This window comes from Prionailurus bengalensis, chromosome B4, assembly GCF_016509475.1.
Source record: "Prionailurus bengalensis isolate Pbe53 chromosome B4, Fcat_Pben_1.1_paternal_pri, whole genome shotgun sequence".
NCBI lineage: Eukaryota > Metazoa > Chordata > Mammalia > Carnivora > Felidae > Prionailurus > Prionailurus bengalensis.
Genome location: NC_057358.1, coordinates 76,495,354 through 76,514,553, shown reverse-complemented (window position 1 = coordinate 76,514,553; position 19,200 = coordinate 76,495,354). Strand labels below are relative to the sequence as shown.

At 54.1% G+C, this 19,200-nt stretch overlaps 1 protein-coding gene across 2 annotated transcripts in view; it reads left to right on the top strand.

Annotated features, from left to right (window-relative positions):
- FAIM2 (Fas apoptotic inhibitory molecule 2) overlaps nt 1–19,200 on the top strand; it is a 30,730-nt gene that overhangs the window by 10,935 nt on the left and 595 nt on the right. For both annotated transcript variants that reach the window (XM_043563835.1, XM_043563836.1), the window contains 6 exons: nt 2,496–2,546; nt 2,887–2,926; nt 3,446–3,483; nt 3,963–4,050; nt 4,328–4,423; nt 6,111–6,164. In XM_043563835.1, the coding sequence (XP_043419770.1) occupies nt 2,496–2,546; nt 2,887–2,926; nt 3,446–3,483; nt 3,963–4,050; nt 4,328–4,423; nt 6,111–6,164 (367 nt within the window). The remainder of the gene's footprint in view (nt 1–2,495; nt 2,547–2,886; nt 2,927–3,445; nt 3,484–3,962; nt 4,051–4,327; nt 4,424–6,110; nt 6,165–19,200) is intronic.

Sequence of the window (19,200 nt, the reverse complement as noted above, 5' to 3'; positions counted from 1 at the left end):
CCACATCACTCGAGAGCCACTGAAGAATAGGAGAAGGTGAAAATGGAGGCGTCCTATTTGCCAAATCCAGTAGGCTTATCTCCACCCCTCCATCCCTTATTCTTTTGCATTTCATCCAGAAGTATTTAAAGGCCACCTAGCCATTGCCAGGCTCCCGCTTAGTGGTAGGAATGCAAAATGAGTAGGTCGCTCCAGATGCCATATCCGGGTGGGGGTTCAGATGAACAGGCCTGGAGGGTGTGAGGGTGCAGGCCTTGGTTGAGGAATGTCCGTGGTGCGTGGAGGGAGCCCCTCTAACCCAGGCGTCAGGCTTCTCTGCCAGTCAGTCCTTTCCAGCAGGAGCAGAGTGTGGCAGGCACGTGGTGAGGGTGCAGAGAGGAGGAGGAGCGGAGTGCAGGGAAGGGTGGGCCAGGGAGGTAGGTTCAGGGAGGCACATGAAGCAGGGCCTTGCCAGGTCTTTGGTAATTTTAAACAAAGGAGTCTCATGGTTGGATCTGCCTGTAGCTTGGAGGGTGGAAGGCAGGGGTGGCAGCAGGACCAGATGGAGAGAGGTGGCCCCACCTAAAAGGGTGGTATTGGGCATGGAGAGAAGGTGACAGATCTGAGAGCTGCCTGGGTAGGAGGATTGGCAGGTCCAGGTGATTAATTGGGCGAGGCTGGGTGAGAGTCAAGGATGCTGAGCTCTCTGTTTGGGCGACTTGGACGTGCGTGATGTCCTCTGCAATAGGAGACACGGGAGCAGGGGCAGGGAGGAGGGCAAGTTCACTCCTAACCTGTTGGGTTTGGAGCGTTTCTGAATGGCCATGTCTGCTCAGTAGGCAGTTGCATATTCAGGTCTGGGGTTGAGAAGGAGCACGTAGATCAGAAACGAGGGTGTGGGAGCCATGAGCATTTGCCTGCTAGAGGGAGTCCCGTGGATGAGCGAGCCCCCAGCGAGAGCATGAAGGGAGACAGCCTGATGGGACTCTGTGTCAAAGGGACTGGGCAAATTTAGATACTCTGAAGGAGATTGGGAAGGAGTGGCCAAGGAGGTAGGAGGGGACCCGAGAGTGTCATCTTGGAACCGGGGGAATAATGGGAGGGATCCGATGTTGAAAAGTTAGGCAAGACAGGGACTGACAAGTATCGCTTGGACTCAACAAGGCCACGGGGATGTGGCAAAGCCAGCTGTCGTTAAGTGGGGCTGGGGCTGAGTTTGTGGGGTTGGGGAGCAATGAGGAGATGAAGCAGGAGACAGTGAGTGAGGACGACTTTTTCAAGCAGCTTGTCTGTGAGGGTGGATAAAGTGGAAGTAGCTGGAACTGGGGAAGACATTGGGTTGAAGATGGAGAGCGGTTAAGGAGGTTCGTGTAGGAGGAGAGGTGCAGGTAGATGCTAAAGGTGATGCTCTAGAGATAGACATGGAGGGGCGGTTGAGGGTGTGGGGCCCAGAGTCCAGGCTGGGGCGATTGGCCTGGGATGGAAGGACAGAAGAAAGGGATACTACGTTTGCCAGTGGCAGGCAGGGGGCCAAGGGAGCTCCACGCCATCTCAAATCTTTCTGGGACACACCAGGCCAGACCTTGCAGGAGCGAGGCAGCCCGGGAGGTTTGCAAATGAGGGAGGATGGTTGGAATTGCTGCTCTGGGGGACAGGTGACAAACTGAGAAGGGAGATGGGCGAGGACGGCAGGTGCCGTGTTCAGGGTCCACCGGGGGCTGGAGACCATGCATTGGTGGTGGCATCCATGTAGGTAGGCGTGAGCGTGCCCCTTGGGTCCTCAGCCCCTCATCTTCTACCTCCCGGACTGGCCGTCACTTCCACTGCTCTCTAGAAAATCCTCAGTCTTCAATCCCTGTCTCTGGGGTTGTGCCTGAGTTCCCTTCCAGTCTTCCACTGGACATGGCCATCTGATCCAGAAATTCATACCACAGGTACCTCCTGCCTGTGCCAGGCGCTGGCAGGACAGATGAGGGCCCTTCACCTGATTCACTTGCAGCCTCGTAGGGTAGACCAACGATAAAGTAACAAGGTTATTACAAGTAGTGAGAAAGGTGGGAGGGGACTGAAGGAGGCAGCGTGGGGCAGTGGTGATAAATTAGTACTCTGGAGCAAGAAGGTGTGAGGATTATATTAGTCTTCATAAAGCACCTGGCACTCTGCCTGGCACCTAGAAAACACCGTATACGAGCTTTCTGTATGAAGTATTGGGAGTGTCTGGGAAGGCCACTTTGGACTGGGTGGTCAGCTGTCCATGACACCCAAGACTCCATGTTTCCAGAAGCAGGCTCACCCAATTCCCATTCCTGGCTTTTGGAATTGTACCACCATCCTGCCCGTTGCCAGGTTCTAGGACGACCAAGGTCTTAAACACCGTTCCCCCGACCCAATCATACTACCTGGTGCCTGTGGACAGCAGGGGGGGGGGGGGGGGCGGGGCAGAGAGTGGAATGAGCAGGGGACTGGGTGGAGGGGCCTCCGGGGGCACGGGCTGACTGCCCATCTGTTTCTCACAGTGCTGTGTTCTTCGCCACCTATCTGACCCTGGCCTGCTGTTCTGGACCTAGGTATGTGATGGCTTGAGGAACAACTTGCGGGAACATGAGAAGGATCTCGAAAGCCCTGGCCCCAGTCCTGCCTGCTGCCAGTGTGCTGTGAACTTCTGAGAGGGCTCTACCCTCTGGGCTCCATCAAGCCTGCCCCTCCCTCCTTCCCTTGGCGCCTCTCAGGTGGCAACAGGGTGGTGTGGACCGACAGATGGGGGCGCCTGGGGGTGTGGCTGAAGGAGGAGGCTCCAAGGAGTGGGGATGGGGTTAGGCAGAGGCCCCCCCCTCCCAGCTGCAGTGACCCAGCCCGTGGCTGCCGGCACCCCCCAATCTCCTCTGAACTCGGTGGTTTGCCTTACAGGAGGCATTTCCCCTGGAACCTGATTCTCCTGACCATCTTCGTAAGTGACCTGGGGGTGGCTGGGGACAGATGCTGAGTGCACATAGTGGGAGGAGGAAGCGGGGGGGGGGGGTGCTTCCAGGGCCAGGAAGTCTGGGCTGCAGATGTCCAATGGGAGGTGACTGGTGGAGGCCGGGGTATTTTCACCCCCCTTCTACAACAAAGACATCCCACCCTCTCTTTCCAAATAGGCTTAGTCTCCCCCACCCTTGACTCCTCCAGCCACTGTCTCTTTTCTTTGTTATGTTGTTTTTGAGAGGTTTGAATGTGGCATCCTAGAGCAATGGATAAACAAGAGTAGGTCATAGAGAGGAGGGAAGAGCAGGGCTGCGAAAGGAAGAAGGGAACACAGCTAGTGCAGGCCCGTCAGGACGCTCCTCACCAGGCCTGAGTTGTGGAAGTGAATGTGTGGGGGCGAGGCCGATGCAGAGTTGAGGGGTGTGCCCAAGGAGTGGAGGCCCAGACTGGACCCCCAAAGGCTGGATTCTGGAGCATTCCCTCATCCTGCTTCTCCTTCCAGACCCTGTCCATGGCCTACCTCACTGGGATGCTGTCCAGGTAAAGGGGACAGGTGGAAGGGAACGGGCCACTCTCTGAGGGGAGCTGCCCCTGAACATACCCCTTCAGAGAGCGTTCAGGGAGGGTGGAGGTCCAGGCAGGCAGGAAACACTGGCCTGGAGCCCTCTTCTCACACACTCCGTTGAACAGTGACGGCAGGACCTGGCCAGGTTGGGGGGTGGAGGTGGGGAATGGAGGAGAGCAAGATGACCTCTCTCAAACTGCAGCTTGAGAGACCCCAGCCTGGGTGGTCACACCACTCCCTGTAAGCCTCCCTGGTACCAGCACAAACCCCTCTCCATCCTCTGCAAAGAGGAGTTTGAGTCTAAGCATGCTGGGGAGGGCAGAACCCAGGAGAGAGGCTGGGGGCCAGAGGTTGAGGGATCGGGTCCCCGCAGAAGGCGATGGGCCTGGGAGGAGGGCCGGGGGAAACCAGGACCCCTGCCTGAAGCTGAGCCCCCCGGCCCTGTGTCCCGCAGCTACTACAACACAACATCTGTGCTGCTGTGTCTGGGCATCACGGCTCTCGTCTGCCTCTCAGTCACCGTCTTTAGCTTCCAGACTAAGGTCAGCTCTGGGGCTTTTGGGCGGGACAAGGCCTATGGGATGGGGGGCCCAAAGCTTGGGTCCCTGGCTAGGGAGGGGGAAAGGGGTGTGTAGAGTCTGGGAGGCCACTTGAAGGAGGGGAGGAGGGGGGACGCCAGCTTCTAGGTAGGGAGCATAAGACAGCAGCCTGCTGTTTAGGGCTCAGCCTTCTGGCCAGCACACCGCCCAGCAGGGGTCCCCAGGAGTGCCAAGCCACTCTGTGCCGGCCCAATGGTTCACACCTGTCCCATCCCTGCAGTTTGACTTCACCTCCTGCCAGGGTGTGATCTTCGTGCTGCTCATGACTCTTTTCTTCAGTGGACTCATCCTGGCCATCCTCCTGCCCTTCCAATACGTGAGTCCCTGGGTCTCCCAGTGGGGCCCCTGGGGAGGGAGGGAGAGCCCCACCTCGCCCAAGGGTGCCGTTTCCTCCCCACCTTCCAGGGAAGGCCCAGAGCCAAAGGCCCACAGCTTGTCATCCTGTCCAGCCCTCCTGGCACCTGCCCTGAGCTGGTTGGCAGTGTAAGCAAACAAACAAGGAGGTTTTTCTTGGCAGGCGTGGGCATCTGCTCACACCATGAGCCACATCCGGCTTCACCTTTCTCATCCTCCCCTCTAAGGGGGAGGTGAGGACGAGGGAGAAGCCACAGCACATTTAAACCCTGGGCAGGGACCGGAGCGCACGAGCTCCATAGCGCCACCAAACCCAGAAGGGCCCTGAAGAAGGACCTCCTGGGGCCCCTGGGGGATCAGCCAAGTGCAGAGGGCCAGAATCTGGCTGGCCAGGCAGGAAGGAGGTGGGGCAGTGGGGGTCTGAGCATACCCCCACCCCATTACGGTGTCCATGGGGCCAGCCAAATCTCAGCTGTCCAGCCTGCCCTGGGAAATGCAGCTCGGACAGCACAGGGCTCAGGGGTGACTGAGGCAGTCAGCGTGCTGCAGGTGGAGAAGGGGCAGACCGAGGGCATCACAGGAGGGGCTTGAGGTTTAATCCTGGGAACCCAGAGGATGAAGCTATTAGACTCCTGCTAAGGGCTCAGTGCTTGTACCCCCACCCAGGACTCCTCTTAACCACCTCTGGTGCATGGTCCCCCCACTCCCCCTTTTCTGCCAGGCTAGAAGCGGCATTCCCCACTCCCCCTTCCCCCCACCCCATCCTGCCCAGCCCCAGTCCGCAGGGTATTGGCTCCAAGTCCAGGACATCAGGATTGGTTCTGGCATTTCCTTGGCAATTCCCAGGATCCTGTTGACGAAGGGAGGGGCCGGAGCTGGTCTGGGGGCCCTCTGTGTATCTAGGATGGGGGAGAGGCAGTTATAGGAAGTGGCTTCCAAACTTCAAAGAACCGTTTATTGATCCAGGTCAGGCTACTGGTTTGCCTTTGTTTCCAAGAATCTTCTGGGGGAAGGCCCCGTGGAGGGAAGCATGGCTGAAACCTGCAGGGTTTCCACACCCAGCTGGGTGCCCCTGAGACCTAGGGGTGGCCAAGGTTGGGAAGGGGTGCTGCAAGCAATCGCATCATGAATGGCTGGCAGGGATTCCATAGGCTCCCCCCATCCCCCCACCACACACACACAGACCTCTGAGCCCCTTACGCCTCCAGGCAAAGCTAGGGAATTCCCCTACAGAGGAACAGACAGACCCCACGCAGGACAGGGATGAGTGTGTCTGCGGCGGGAGGTAGCGGCCTGAAGCCAGACTCAGGCAGGGAGGACGGCAGGGGTTCAACAGGTTGAGTCTCCCTCGACCAGCCTGAGTCCGGGGCTGTGTATGGAGGGAACACCAAGTACATGTCAGCTGGGAACTCCCCTGCCAGTCCCTCCCTGATCACTGTTATCCTGGGGCTCCCCAGACGCACCCTGAGCACACAGAGAATCAAGGACCCCTCTCTGTCCTGGGGCGTCTTCAGGACTGCTGGGGAGGGTTGGGGGTTGCTGTGAGAGAGGGAACCCACCAGGGAGGTCTGTGCTACATCCCCCGGTCTCTGGACTGAGCCCTCCTTTGCCGCCTGTCACCCTATACCCATTTTGTGTCTGCTCCACAGGTGCCCTGGCTCCACGCTGTGTATGCCGCTCTGGGAGCAGGCGTGTTTACGTTGGTGAGTGTGGCTCCCTGGGGGCCCCGCCTTCTCAGCCTCTGATCACCTCCCCAAGCCCCTCCACTATCCCCGTCTTCCTCATGGACCTCCTCCCTAACACCTTGTAAAGCTCCTGTGGGCAGGTCAAGGCTCAGCGCTGCTTTCAGGGAATGCTCTCTGGTTTCTGAGATACACCAGCTTAGCTGGGCAGGGGAGGAAGAAGGTGGTAACAGGATTGGAGCTTTAGACAGAGCTGGGAAGAGGCACCCTTGGCTCCTGGGGAGGGCCAGTGCTGCTTGCAGGGGTGAGAGAATGAGGGTGCCCTGGCCACGGGGACTAAGCTAGTCATTGCTCTCCTAGGGAAAATCTGAGAAGGCTTCTTGGAGCAAGGGAGATCCCCAGTGGTCGTGGTTGTTGTCACCAAACTGAGAGTGTTGATGGTGATGATGATGACGGTATTTATTGAACGCCTCCCCCCACCAACAAGCTCTCCATGTGCGTTTAACCCTCACCATGACTCTGTGAAATAGCTTCTGCTGTGATCAGGTTAAGATGAGGAACCCGAAGCTCAGAGCCTAAACGACTTGCCGGAGTTCACACAGCGTCCTAGGAAGCAGGGGACCAGAGTGACAACCTGGATGGTCTGGCTGCAGAGCCCCATTCTGGGTATGAGGCTACGTGGGGAGGAGCTCGGGACGGCCCCAGGGAGATGCCCAGGAGACAGGAGGTAGCCAGGGACAGACATCTGCCTGGAAGAGCCCAATACAGGCCCTTTGCTCAGGTGGGCACCTGAATGTGCTGGTGCTCCGGGACCCGCCCAGGTGGGCAAGCTCATCTCGGTGACCTCTTCTCAGGGGGCACACAAGGTAAACACCAACACCAGCAGGAGGAGTGACCAGACCCTCCTGTCCCTTGTTGGAATGTTTTAGTGCTGAAGGCACTAAAAAGGGATCTAGTGAAACTCCAAGCCCTTCCTCTCATAGATGAGAAAACTGGACCACAAAGAAGTTAAATGGTTTGTCCCGTTTCCTGGCAAGATGATGGCATATCAACTAAGTGTGGCCTTGGTCAAGGCTAGGCTGACCAGTTTCTCCCAGTTTACCCAGAACTTTGCCAGTTTGAGCACTGAAAGTCCCACTGCTTGAGGGAACCCCTACATCTCGGGCAAACCAGAAAGGTCACCATGCAGCACTAACTTCTCTTGGCTCCTGCACCAATACTCTCTTTCCTCCAGGCAGGACCTACTTAAAATAAGTTCCAATGAGGGGCACCTGGGTGGTTCAGTCAGTTGTGCCATGGACTCTTGGTTTTGGTTTAGGCCATGATCCCGCGGTTTGTGGGTTTGAGCCCCGCGTCGGGCTCCGTGCTGACAGTGCAGAGTCTGCTTGGTATTCTCTCTCTCTCCCTCTGCCCCTCCCCCTGCTCTCTCTCTCTCTCTCTCTCTCTCTCAAAATAAATAAACATTAAAAAGTTCTTTCAATGAAAAGGAAGGGGTGGGGAATAAGACCAAGAGGAAAGAAAAATGCAGGGTCACATGGGGGGAAGTGAACCCAGGAGGCTTCAGAGGACAGTGTTTGCCAGGGACAAATGGAAGAAGAGGGGTCAATGTGCAGGGCAGAGGGGGAGCACGGCGAGCATCAGTGGAGAGTAGGGGAGTTTACTTGGATTCCTGTGGATCAGATCACAGCCAGTATGTCAGCTAAGCAGGAAGGCTGTACATACAAGGAAGGCTGGATGAATAGTAATCCCTTAAATTTGTTTAATAATCCCTTGTGTTGTTAGAATAGTAAAAATAATCCCAGCCATCTGTTCCACCCTTTACATTTTAGAAAACACTTTCACACCTATTACCTCATTGGATCTGCACCACAACCCAGGGAAGGAGGCAGCACTGATGTTATAAGACCTGCTTTCCCCATCCGAAGCCCTGGGTGTTAAGAGTTGGCAGATGTGGGATAGGACCCAGGTGTCCTGTGCCCAGCCTGGTGCCACTTCCAGCACCCCTGTGGTCCCCCTCAAAGAAGACAACTCCTATTAGCTTGGATTTGGGAAGAGGCTGGAAGTTTCTTTCCAGCAAACCCCCTGTTCCACCCCCGCCCCGCCCCCATCAGTATTGGCCTTTCTACTGGACTATTCCCATTAGCATGGAAACAGGCTATAATTTCTTCTATCTGGAAACACACACACACACACCACTCTTGACCCACATCCCTTTGCAGCACCCCCATTTAGAGCAAAAATCCTTATAAGGGAATCTACACTGATGATAAGCTTCCCCCAAAAGTAATGCGTTCTTATGAAACCTTTGTAAGCTGAAATGGTATAAGCGAAGAAGCAACTAATGTCTATGGAAAAATTTTTGAGTATCCCAGCCCCCCTCCAAAATAACCTCTCTTAGGTTTTTCTGCTACCTTAGGACATATCTTGCTGACATGATGCACAAAATAAATAGAGATAAAACACAGATGCTCACAGACACTGCTCAAAACTGTGGCGGCTTGATGCCCAGATGCTGGGTGTAGTTCCCAGGGAAGGAGCTCGGGGGTGCCACTCGTTGTCTGGGGTGCATGCTGCCTCTATCATATAACAGCTCACTGCAAAGCAAATACTATATATATATAGTATATATATAGCATATATACTATATATATATACAGCTCACTGTATATAACAGCTCACTGCAAAGCAAATACTGAATGCTATCCACGCCCCCCCCCCCCCGCCATTTTTTTTGTAAAAGTGAAAATCCTCTTTGGATTTCTTTTGGCTAGCGAAATCAGGTACGACAGGTCTTTGGTAAAAATGAAACAATGTAACTCAAACTTTCAGAAAGCAAGGGATACCTGTATTTCCAATTTGTCTCCTCCTTTCTCTCCTCCCAGTCCTTCTCGAATTCTCTCAACCCTGTTAATGCTCTCAGCAGGGTCAGCAGTGGTCATTTCTCAGCCCTCATCTTGCCAGACCCTCAGCCTGTTTGATACAGTTGCTCATTCCTCCACCCAGAAGCATCTTCTTCCCTGGGCATCTTGGCCACCAGCTGTCCTGTCTTTCTCCTGTCCCCCTGTTCACACCGAGGGCCATAGGGCCATCAACTCCTCTCTTTCTACGCTCACTCTCTACAGGATCTTTCAAGTCAGGATCCTCTCAAGACTTTGAATACCATCGTTTATGCTGATGGCCCTACAGTTGATCTCCAGCCCAGAATTCCAGATTCAAATTTCCTATTGTCCACTCAGTATCCGCATTTGGAAACCTAATAGGCACCCCAAACCTAATACGTCTGAAACTGAGCGCCTGCTCTCGCCAAACCCCTGCTTCTCCCACAGCCTTTTCTCCATCTCTGTAAATGGCAACTCTGTCCTTCCAGTCATTCAAGTCAAACGCCCTGCTGACATCCTCCACTCCTCCGCTCTCCTCACACCCCACTTCTGGCCCTATAGCAAATTCTATCGGCCCCACCTTCTAGGCAGAATTTGACCACTTGTCTCCACCTTCATGGCTACTCCCTGGTCCCCCTCTTGAATTGCCGCCGTGGCCTCCCACTGGCGTGGCCCCCACAGTGTGTGCTCAGTGCAGCAGCTCGGGTTGATCCTGTTAAGTGTGAATGAGGTCACATCGTTCCTCTGCTGGGCCTCCAGGGATGACTTCCTGGGCCTGCAGGTCCTCCCTGACCTCACCTCCTCCCATGCCCCCCACCGCCCGCTCTGGTGCAGCCATGTGCACCTCCTTGCTGCCCCTGAGCACGGCAGGCTCACTCCCAGCCCGGGACCTCTCCACCTTCAGATGCCTCCATCTGTCCCCTCAGATCCACTCACAGCTCCCTGTGTCCCCTCCTTCAAGTGTTCGCTTGATTTACAATCCTGTGTGACTGAGCACACACGCACGCACACACTGCCTACTCCTCCTCCCTGCTTTATTTCTCGCCACAGCACTGTTCATCCTTTTTTTCTGACTTGTTTGTTGATGGTCTCCCTCCAGCAGAATGTAAGTTCCTTGAGGGCAGGGGTTTTTGTCTAGCTTGTTACTTTACTGCATCCCCAGTGCCTGGCACCCCTTTGATGTTTATGGAACGGATAGGTGCCTGAGAGGCGTGTCCGAGGGGCCAGGACTGGCCGAGATGCTGGTCAGAGCAGGGAAAGAAAGCCTCAGTTGCTCGGTGAGTCACAGGGGAGGAGGAACCACAGTGCCTAATTAGCTGTTAATGTCTCATTAGGGCTCCTCCTCCAGATTATGTAAACAATGGCCAGGAGCACGTGGTCTGAATCCCCCAGCTCCACCTCCTGACCTTGTTCACCTGGGCCAAAGGAGGGAAGACATGCACAGGTTCCCTGGGGCCCCTGGGGTAGGGGAGAGCCGAGGAGGGCCCTGGATTCACTGCTCTCCCTCCTCTGAGTTTTAGGTGGACAGAGGCCATCAGAGGCCCAGCCCCACAAGAACAGTCTCCGGGCCTTTCCATGAACCCCAACTCAGAAGGCCATTGACCTCAGTCTGACCCTGCTTCCTGCATCAGTTCTGTCCTGTGGAAGCTGTGGTCCCCTAGCTCCAACCCATCCCCAGCACCCAGCACGCCCAGTCTCTTCATCTGCCCATCCCGGCATCTCCCACCCTAGCCTGTGGAGAATTCTCAGCACCACGAGGGGCCCTCCCAGCGACGCACTCAGAGCATCCCTGCCCAGCTGCCACAAGGAGGGTGGGTGAGAAAGGGGAGAAGCCTCAGAGGAGACCCCAGACCTCCAGCGAGGACCCACCCAATGCTCCCAGCCTGGGCCTTGGAAGGGCTGTTAGAATTCAAATGGTTTTTCTCTCCTAGATACCTTAGCCCCTCTCTGACAGTCTCTACCATCTGTGAGGGCAGGGCCACTGAGCTGGACTAGGCCGAGATCAGGGGTGGGGAGCCCAGGCTTCTTAGGGCCGAGGTCCAGCCTTGAGGAAGAGGCCCCTCCTAGGCCTCACCCATCCAGCCTTGGTGCATTCTCAAGAGGCTTTGGGTTTTCTGCCTCACCCCTATCTCATACCCCTCACTGGGCACCAGACCCAAATGCCAGTAGAAGTGGGTGAGTCAGCCCGCAGGTACCTCAGGGCTTATCCTCCTGACCCCACTAGTGCCCTCTCCTTCGGTGCTTTTTTTTATAGTGGCTCATGGAAAGTCAGGCGGGGGAGTATGAGGGCTTGGCTGGGTGAGATGATGGGGCAAAGTGGAGGGGCTGGGACAGAGCAGGAGGGTTGGGGCAGGGAGAGAGAGCGGGTTGGGCCAAGGGCTGGGCCAGCAGGTTTCCCGCTGTGGCTGAGCCTCCGTACTTGTGTGGCTCTACCTCAGAGCTAGTCCTTCTTTGGGGAAGCTAGGATCTCCCAGCCACCTAAACCGGGAAGCCAAGCCAGGAGACTTAGGAAAGAAACTAAGCATGGGACTTTGGAAATTAGGCGACAAGCCCAATACGAACAGAACTGTCCCCTGCCTGGCCTGGATGGATTGGAGACCCGAGAAAACATCACAGTCTGTGTGTGTGTGTTTTAATGTTTATTTGTTTTTGAGAGACTGAGCAGGAGCTGGGGAGGGGCAGAGAGAGAGGGAGACACAGAATCCGAAGCAGGCTGCAGGCTCCGAGCTGTCCGCACAGAGTCCAACGCGGGGCTCGAACTCACGAACTGTGAGATCATGACCTGAGCCGAAGTCAGACGCTTAACCGACTGAGCCACCCAGGCGCCCCTCACGGTCTCTGTGTTTTAAGGAAGATTAGCCAGAAGCTGTGTGGGTAGGCCAGAGCCTGAGAGACCAGTTAAAAGACCACTGCAGGCAGAGTGCCAGAGTTGGGGACAGGGTGGCAGGAAGAACAGGTATGTTGGTCAGTACTGGATGCTTCAGGGCCTGATGGTGTTTGGATGAGTGAAGCTGAGGTAGGAAGATGCTTTGTAGGTGTTGGCCCCTGCCCATGGGGAAGATACATACAGCCCTCTGTCCTCAGTCCCTGCAAGAAAGGAGGGTTGAGGTGAGTCCTTAGTGCTGGCAGGGACCTATTTGCACTGAGGCCCTGAGACAGCATGCTCCCCACCCCACACGCACCCTCATAAACCACACACACACACACACACACACACACACAGTGTTAGCTGCCAAGCTGGATGAAAGCCCCATTTTCCTGACTCTCAGTCCAGCTATTCTTTCGACTCTATCTCCCTGTCCCATTTCACAGGTGGGAAAATAGAGGCCAGAGAGTTCCTGCTGCTTGACTCCCTCCACAGCAGAAGAACCCAGGGAGGCTTTCTCAACCTTTGAGATCAGGCTTTCAGCAGTTACTTCCATCCAACCCCAGCAGAGAATCTGTGTCCCTGATGTTCCCCTGACTGGCCTAGGGCAGCCCCACAGCATCTGGAGGATTCTGGAAAGAGACTCCTGTTTGCCCCCGCCCCTGCTTTTTTACTCAGGGCTGTGACATATGCCCTACCTTCTTCACAATTAGAGAAACACTTTGAAAAGCAAAAATGGCTACCCAAGCCCAAGGCAGGGGCATCATTTTATTTTAGACTTAACCTTTATTTCATTCAGAGCTCAGAGGCCCTTTCGCCTCAGTTTTTTACGTGAGCCTGAAAGATCTAGTGAGAACCTTCTCTGTTCTGCTACCCACCCTCCACCACTAAAACAGCCCTGACACCTCACCTGCGGCCTCATCTGAACCCTCCGAAGTTGAGCGCTCTCCTCAGAGGGCAGCAGCGGGGAGCGTGGATTGACGGGTAATTGCTCCTTCAGGGGGAAAGTGCACTAGGTGTCCCCCTCCCAGGACCCACCTCGGTTTCACTTCCCGAGGCAGTCCTCCTCAGGAACCCATGCCCTGCCCAAACCAAGCCCTTCAAACCAATACCTTGACCTGGAGACAGTGAAAGGAGTCCTCCTCCCAGCTCCACCCCCTCCACCACCAGGGGTGGGGGACTGAGGGAGGGACAGTTCAGAGTCCCTGTAAGGAGCTGGGCAGAGGAGTGTCTAACTGGCATGCTGGGGCAGGGAGGGCAGGAGTCACTGCTCTCAGATGCAGAGCAGAACCAGGAAGAGGTGCTATGAGAAGGGCCAGGGGAGCCCTCCAGGTGGCCACATGCACCCCCCCCAAATGACTTTCAGGATCTAGCTCATCCTCTTACCACTGTGACCTTGGGCAGGTTACTTGACTCCTCTGTGCCTCACCTGCTTCGTCTTTAAAATGGGCCTAATATGAACTATTCCACAAAGTCGTGGCCGTAATTAAATAAGATAATACATGAAAGGAAAAAGGAAAACAGCCTGGCACTTGGAACTTGATAGTTTCTCCACTACCATGGTGACTTTTACCCTTATCGTAAATGTTAACCTTGTAACTCAGAGCACCAAATTTTGGAGCAGAGCACTTGGGTTCAAATCCATGCTCTGCCGTATTCTAGCTGTGTGAACTGATAAAATCATATAACCTCCCTGTGCTTCCGTTTCCTTATCTCTAAAATGCAGGTAACGATAGTACCCACCATGTAGGTTGTTGTAACTTGAAAGTGAATTAACATATGCAAAGCACTTAAGAAAGTGACTGGTGCATCATTAGTAATCGATGATATTGCCTGTTAGTGGTAGTCAGTTGCAAGATTTGAACCCAGGTCTGTGTGACTCCCCAATCTATGTTCTTTTTTTTTTTTTAATGTTTATTTATTTTTGAGAGAGAGAGAGAGGGAGGGAGAATGAGTGGGAGGGGGGTGCAGAGAGAGGGAGACACAGAATCTGATGCAGGCTCTGGGCTCTGAGTTGTCAGAACGGAGCCTGACAAGGGGCTTGAACCCCCAGACTATGAGATCATGACCTGAGCTGAAGTCGGATGCTTAACCGACTGAGCCACCCAGGCATACCTCCCCAGTCCATGTTCTTTTTTTTTGTTTTTAATTTTGTTTAATGTTTATTTTTGACACAGAGAGAGACAGAGTGTGAGCAGGGGAGGGGCAGAGAGAGAGGGAGACACAGAATCTGAAGCAGGCTCCAGGCTCTGAGCTGTCAGCAGAGAGCCTGACGCGGGGCTCAAACCCACGAACCGTGAGATCATGATCTGAGCCGAAGCTGGATGCTTAACCGACTGAGCCACCCAGGTGCCCCTCCCCAGTCCATGTTCTTAAGCACCGTATTACACTCAAGCCCTACCTCAGAGGACCACACATGGGCTCTTCCACATACTTCCATACGCTGCTTCCCTTTTATCCTGGGGTAGGCCTTCTGGCTCACATACCTGCCAGACCCTGTTCCTTCAGTGGCTGCCTAGAGGTGCTCCCGAAGATGTAAGCTGCGTGCAGACGTTGTCTGAACCATTTAAACTTTTGACACTCAGGTCAGTAAAGACAAGAGAAATAACTTCTGTTGGTACCAGGCCACAAATGGACCCAGGTCTCCACTCAGTGCCTCTCCTCCGCTCCCCTACTCCCTTACCCTGTCCTGCATCCCAGCCTTTAAAGGCACAGGGCTTGAGGCTGGCGGCCTCTTCCTACAGAATCCTCGAAGCCCAGGCTCACCCTCTAGCCCAGAAAGTGGTGGCAGGGCCAGATGGGCCCAGTGCTCCCTGTAGCCCTCCAGGAAGCCTCAGCTAGCCTTGAGCTCTGTGCTTCTCTTTCCACCTCTTCCAGCCTTCTACACACACACACACACACACACACACACACACACACACCGGATCCCAGAGCAGTGTCACATGCTGGAAGGAGAACGGGATTTGAGGTCAGAAGATCTGAGCTGTCCTCTTGGCTGTGTGAGGTGGGCAAGTCCCTCACACTCTTTGTGCCCCAGATTCCTCAGAAGGTTCAGCAACTTTTTTGTGTGTTACTTTAATCTCTCTTTTAAAAATTTCTTATTAGGGGCGCCTGGGTGGCTCAGTAGTTTGAGCGTCCGACTCCTGATTTCGGCCCAGGTCATGATCCCAGGATTGTGGGATCGAGCCCTGTGTCGGGCTCCCATGCTGAGCAGGGAGCCTGCTTGAAACTCTCTCTCTCCTTCTGCCCCTCTTCCCCTGCTCATGCTTTCTCTTTCCCTAAGAATAGAAAATGAAATAAAAATAAAACTTTTTAATTAAATAAAGTATGAAGACATTTGTTCACATATTTCAGTTTTTAAAATCTTACAGTATGTAGATAAAGCAAATGCTATTTGCTTGCCCTTCGCTGCCTTGCCCAGTGGTAAGTGCTGCGATCAGTTGTCTCCTTCTGGACCTTTCTACATGCATTTTATAGGTATTTGCTATATAGGCTTGTATGACATACAGTTTTGTGAGTTTTTTGTTGTTATTACAGAAAGGGGATCGTATGAGGCAGATTTTTGTGCAGCTTGTTCTTTTCTAATAATAGCGTATATCAGAGATGTTTCTGCCTTGGTGCTGCTGCCCGTAGTTTATTTAACCATTTCCTAGTTGAGAGTTTAGGGTTTCCAGTATTTCACTGTTAGAACCAGCGCTGCTGTAAATGGCCTTGGGCGTGCTGTTTTGCACACTCATGCTGGCATTTCTGTAGGATGGACATGGTCCACGAGCTATTTTTTTATGCTGACTCAACACATTGTAAGGCCAGCGTTTTGCATCCGGTGCCTGTTTGTTGCTGGCTCTGAGCTGGCCTCTCCATGGCATGGCTCCCCCAGCCTCACCTCTGGGAGGACAAAAGACATAAGCCCAGGTCCTGGACACAGCAGGGTCAGGCCAAGTGTGTGGCCAGGGGGCCCAGCCAACAGGGTGAGCCAGGAAAGTTTGCCTTTGGCTCCTCTGCCCTCTGTGCATGCCCCCTCCCCCTGCAAGCCCACTCTGCCTACTTCTCTATCAGAGTAGGAGACAGATGGTCACTACCTCGCCCAGCGTCCCAGAGCTAGTGAGGAGCGGAGTTGAGGCTGCAATCCAGGTCAGGCGGACTTCCAAGCCCGTGCTCATAATCGCCCCCATCTCTCCACCTTTGAGGGGGTCATGCCTTGATGTCCCCCGGCACGGAAGAAAAATGACCATCAGCAAGCCACTCACTGGCTCTGAGACTCCTTTCCTTGTATGTAAAATAGTGATAGTAATTCCCACCTCCCAGGGCATATTGGGCGACAGAAATGAGATAAAGGATTAGTGTGTGAAAGGGCAACTCAGATGTAAATTAATAGGCTCCTAGACCCACTCCTGCCTCTTGCCCCTAACCCATGCTCCTCCTCCCACATGCTCCTCCTCTTGTGTTCAGCTGGCCACCAACTCTAGGAAGTACCCGTGTCCTTTCAGATGTCAGCGGTCAAACCAGCTGAGATCTTAGCTGCCAGATGTTAACTATAACCAAGATATCCACTCCCAACCAAAACGTTAGTTAACGATGCTTACCAACACCCAAGATTATCGGGCTACTTGCCCCTGGAATGAATGCATGCTCATAATGTAATGTCTGATAATTTGCTTTCATTAGACTGTCAATTCTCTGAAGGCAAGCTCCTTGGAACATAGTAGGTGCTCAATAAATATTGGTGGGACTAAATGAGGGAAAGCCTGCAGCTGACTCGCAGGCATGAGGTTGCAGCGACAGGTGCAATGGTATTGGAATCTGGGGCAGGCTATCCCAGAGAGCACCACGTAGATAAGCATCCGTGGCTATAGGCCAAGGGCAGGGGCGGAAATCACTTCATTCCTCCTCCTTCCAAGAGCAAAGCCTGCTGGCTGCTGTAGGAGGCCTCCTGGGTGGGTGCTCCTTGGAGGAGCCACCCCCCAGACCCGGTTGGGTCCGAGCCTTCTAGGTTGAGAGAGTCAATTTCATTAGCTCACCCAGGGGTGACCAGGCTCTGAGAAATCAACCAAGCAAGCCACTGATTGATAAGCCAGATCAGCAATTTATTAACTTATGCTGGCAGCATGACTGCTAAGCAGCCTGTAGCATTCAAGTCGGTCCCTCTCCTTGCGCTTTCTCTCTTTAGAGGGCAAATTTATGTGAGAATCCGAATCCTGTTCAGGAGGAGCCGAGTAGAATGAAGTGACAGGATACGAAAGAACAATAAGCATTGAGGCCGCATACATCTACTTACCCTCAAAACCGTGCCATAGTGTGGTCATTATTACTGTCCCACTTGGTAGAGGAGGACACTGAGGTCAAGTGGGTGATGGTTACTGAGGGGTGGAACCGGCACTCAAACCCGAGCGGTCCGACTCCAGTCCTGCGGTCTCATGCACCGTTCCCTCAATGCTGCTGAGCTCAGGGAACCTGACGTGCCTGGCACAACCCCCCCTCAGCCCTGGCTGTGGCTCTCCGCGTTCCTTCTGTTAAGGCTGCGTAGCGTCCCCTAGTAACATTTCCGCCTCCTGGATGAGCTGTTGGAGACACCTGGCTCTCAGCAGCAGCATACACGTGTTCTCAAGGGGGCACCCCTCCTTCTGCATGTAACAACTATAAAGCCACATTAATAGCTCACGTCCATTAAGTTCGTACCACGTGTCAGGCACCGTGCCAGCCACTTGGTGTGCATTATCTTATTCTCACAGCCTCAGGAGGCAAGCACACTCAACTCCCTTTTACAGACCTGGGCTCAGGGAGGCTGCCTTGCCCAGGGTCCCAGAGCTAGTGAGGAGCAGAGTTGAGGCTGCAGTCCAGGTCGGGCAGACTTCCAAGCCCGTGCTCATAATCACCCCCCCTCCCCACCTTTGAGGGGGTCATGCCTTGATGTCCCCCCATGCTGGAGCTGTTCCGTATTGGAGCCTCTGGCCCTTGAGCTCTAGTCCCTTTCTTTCTGTCCCTTTGCCTCACTGCTTCTGCCGCACCGAATTCCTCACTTTTCATACCATGGCCCGCGCCTCCCCATGCCTTCTCTATGTAGCAAACTCCTACTAATCCTTTGAGGCCCAGGCAAAATGTCACCTCTCCTGCGCTACCTTCCTCCTGCTCAAGCAGCCCTAATAATGGAATTTACCAAGGTTTCTTTTTTTTTTTTTTAATGTTTATGAATTTAGTTTGAGAGAGAGAGAGTAAGCGGGGGGGGGGGGGGGCAGAGAGAGAGAGACAGAGAGAGAGCATCTCTGTACTGACAGCACAGAGACAGATGCGGGGCTCGATCCCACAAGCCATGAGGTTATGACCTGTGCTGAAATCAAGAGTCTGACGCTCAACTGACTGAGCCACCCCAGGTGCCCTCTGAGTTTTACTGCAATCGTCTGGAAGTGTTCCCCACTAAGCGGTGAGCCCAGAAGGCAGACATGGTGTTGTCTCTGCCAGCAAATCGCTTGCACCAACTCTTGCCCTACACGTATTTATTGCCTAATGAACGTTCCAGAGGACCCAAGGAACACAGGTCTTCCACACACGAGTTAACGGAAGAGCCGGGCACAGCCCGGTTAACAAGAATGTGAATGCATTTTAAGAATCCCAATCCCAGGTCGACCAGTGGCTCATAACCTTTGGGTCGCTAGTGGAACTTTTTGGCTTCATTCTCCCAGAAAACTACACCATGCCTGGGAAGTGTCATATGCCATTTCTAGCGGCCGTTCTGCTTCCTATTCTTGGACCCCAGAGAATAGCTAAGTGGGAGGAGTAGGAATCAGTGTCGACAGTAGGAAGGTCTGGTAAGGGGGCAGCAGGGTGGCAGAGAGGAGCTGCCTCTAAGGGAATAACTGTTCCTGGTCCATGAGGCCAAGAAGGTGCCCTGGGGAGAAAGTGTTTCCTGGCAGGAGACACATTAACCCCTGGTGCTGCCCATGAACAGTGGAACAGAATGGCTAAGCGTGGGGGCCCTGGTGCCGGCCTGCTCAGGTTCAAATCCTCGCTTTGCTACTTCCCAGCTGTGTAACCTCAGGCGAGAACTTAATATCTTTGGGCCTCGATTTCCTCTGGGAATAATCCCTACTCGAGGAACGTTATTAGGACTAAGTGGGCTAATTTCTGCAAAACACAGAAGAAGTACCTGTTTTCTCCTCACCGTTACATGAAGCATTCCCTCATCTTCTAAGGGCAGGGCTCTGAAGCAATGGTGAGAGGACTAGGCCTCAGCTTGAAGGTCCCCTCCTCCAGGAAGCCTTCCCAAGCTCACTGTCAAACTCACATGGGTCGGGTTCCTTATTACCGGCCACCCCCC